Raw genomic sequence first — 2,890 nt, forward strand, 5'->3', positions numbered from 1 at the left:
AAAACCCATAACTGAATCAAGGTGATTGGATTTTCAGTCTGGTTGTTACCTAATCCCATCAAGGCCTCCCTACCGGTGGCAATAAATAGGGCCGTGAAGACAGACTGTTAGTTCCAGGGAGAGGCAGCGTGGAGCCTGAGTGAACCCCTGCTCAGCAGAGAGCACCTCCCTGGCCAGCATCGCTCGGCACAGCTTTCTGCTGCCTCTGGTGAGTCTCAGCCTGGTAGAAGGGCCTTCCCTCCTGGCTTCCTTTTGTAAAATTATGCTCACTTTTTGCTCTCTCTGCCTCCCTCAAAGAAATAAATAAAATTATTAAACACCAACAGCAGTGAAAGTGATAAACTCTACCTTCATGGTGTTTAGAGTCTAGCGGGGGGGGGGGGGGCGGGGGTAGGAGAGACACAGGATAATATAATCAAAATAAATAAGTAAAATATAATAAGTATCTAGGATATTTCATGTGCTCTGGAGAAATATAGAGCAGGGGGCAGCTTTGTAGAGTAGGTATTTAGGGATGACTGCGTCTTAAAAATTCCTACATTGGTAGATTGAAGCTCCTATCATTTTAATTGCTGAAGTATTTCATCTGCAGCTTGTGCCACACAGTTATCAAACTCCCCACTTTTATGGTTTGCCATCTCCCCTTACTATGAAAAATTTGACAATTGTACAGTTGTTGAAATTAATAGCATAGCACTCTGTAGATTCTAAGACCCCATCTTTGAACATTTCTGAATGTGCATGTATTTCCTGCTTCCTCTCCAGGCTTCTGGATTCCACCAGCTGGTTTTGGTGTCTCGCTTCCCCTGCATTCCTAACTCTGCACCCTCAGCTCAGGTGCCCATGGCCTCCGGAGGCAGCCGACTCAAGCCCCAGAGCATTCCACTCAACTTGGAGGGAATCCAACAGAACCAGCGTATGTGGCTGGTGAAGGTACCAAAGTACCTGTCGCAGCAGTGGTCGGAAGCTTCTGGAAGCGGTGAAGTAGGGAAGCTGAAGATTGCCACAAATCAAGGGAAGTCGGAAATCTCCTTTACTCTGAATAAGGAACTTACAGACATTTGGGGTACAAATGGACAACCGGCCCCGGTCCACGCTCCCACGGAGCATCAGTTTCTCTTGCATTCAGACAGAGGGCAGGTCCTCACGGTGCTTACTGAGCATGCGCCGGATCAACTTTCCCTGCAAGGAACCGTGGTCCATCGTGGCGAATGCAGACCTGCTCCCAGTGAAAACTACATGAGGCTGAAGAGGATGCAAATAGAGCGGGCTTCCAAACCTGCCAGGACTGTACAGAAACTGGAGAAGGTGGTCACGACCAATTATAAACCTGTTGCCAATCATCAGTACAATATTGAATATGAGAAGAGAAAGAAAGAAACCGGAAAGAGAGTGAAGGCGGATAAAGACCGAGTGTTAACCTTGCTATTTGCTGCCTTTGAGAAACACCAGTATTATAACATAAAGGACTTGGTTGGCATCACTATGCAACCTGTGGTGTACCTGAAGGAAATCTTGAATGAAATCGGTGTTCGAAATGTAAAAGGACCCCACAAAAACACTTGGGAGCTGAAGGCAGAGTACCGGTGTTATCAGAGAGAAGTGAAGAGAGAGTGAGACAGCCCTATGTCACGAAGATGTCAATAGGAGCTTGAAGATTTTCCAACACAAAAACTGATGAGGCTCTGCTATTAGGGGGTAGGGAGGTTTAATATCTTTTTAAGTATTCACATTTAGATTGTAAAACAGGGAAATAAAATAGGCTGTAAATTGAGAAAATATTGTCTGAGGACTTCTCATCTTTGCTGCATCCACAAAGAGCTCAGCTCATCTAAGTCTAAAGAGACCTGGCATCAGAAACTGGGCAGGGGTGGGCTGGGGATGGGGCTAGGGGTGGAGGTGGGGGTTCTGCTGGGAGTGGGGATGGAGGCAAGCAAATTCAATATTCTAAAACGACTGAAAAACAAAGTTGTTTCCGAAATGTTTAAGATATGGTCCCTTTGTATGTAGAAACATGAATGAAAAAATATTAAGGGTAAGAGCATGAGATCATTAAAACTGCTAATTGACAGGTAGAGGAGGATGGTGCTTGATGGAGTGGAAACAGGTTGGATTACAGGTCCTTTACTTACTTCAAGGAAGTTGCATGTGGATTGTATTTTGTTTTTCTTAATGGTAATTTGGGGTTTTTTTGTTTGTCTGGTTGGTTGGTTTGGGTTTTTCTGTGGGTTTTTTTTTTTTTTTTTTTTGCTAAGCTGGGTCTTTGTTGTGGCCCTCAGGCTCTCTAGATGGGGAACTTAAGTTGCTCCACGGCATGTGGTATTTTAGTTCCCCAATCAGGGATCAAACCCACCTCTCCTGCGCTGGAAGGCAGATTCTTAACTACTGGCCCACCAGGGAAGTCCCTGGATTGTATCTTAAATTTAGATCCTTAATCATTGCCTGAAATATCTTTTTAAGAGATTGCACTCTGGCAGCAAGCCCTGAAATGAAAACTGACAAGAATAATAGCAACAATGACAATAATAGTGGCTAACACTTATGCTTTTGGTGTAAGCTAGGTGCAGTGCTAGGATTTGACATTACTAGTTTTTCTCTCTCAGTAGCTCCACGGGGGAGATGTGAAGTCTCTCTTCCATTCTCCCACCCCATCCCTCAAAGTCTTTGGAGGGAGGTGGGGTTGAGGAAGGGTTTGGGGCTTTTTTTTGCTCTTATTTTAAAAAATGTCTACATGTGGTCAGCCAGCAAAGTCAGTGACAGTGGAGAGAGGAGGAAGTCAAAGAAGTCCTTGACAGTGAACAGGGTAGGGTCTTGAGCACAGGCTGGGCTGGGTGTGGGGGTTGGCAGGGATATTTTTAGTGGGCAGAGAGAAAAAAGAATATTAGTGAAG

The 2,890-nt window shown here is 45.0% G+C and overlaps 1 protein-coding gene across 1 annotated transcript; it reads left to right on the forward strand.

Annotated features, from left to right (window-relative positions):
- Positions 1 to 588: 588 nt before the first annotated feature.
- Positions 589 to 1,640, forward strand: LOC133040364 (general transcription factor IIF subunit 2-like). The gene has a single exon (XM_061120080.1). It carries the CDS (start codon positions 736 to 738, stop codon positions 1,615 to 1,617), a length of 882 nt encoding a protein of 293 aa, XP_060976063.1. The 5' UTR covers positions 589 to 735; the 3' UTR covers positions 1,618 to 1,640.
- Positions 1,641 to 2,890: the final 1,250 nt, after the last annotated feature.

The sequence above is a fragment of the Dama dama genome, chromosome 20 (assembly GCF_033118175.1).
Source record: "Dama dama isolate Ldn47 chromosome 20, ASM3311817v1, whole genome shotgun sequence".
Taxonomy (NCBI): Eukaryota; Metazoa; Chordata; class Mammalia; order Artiodactyla; family Cervidae; genus Dama; species Dama dama.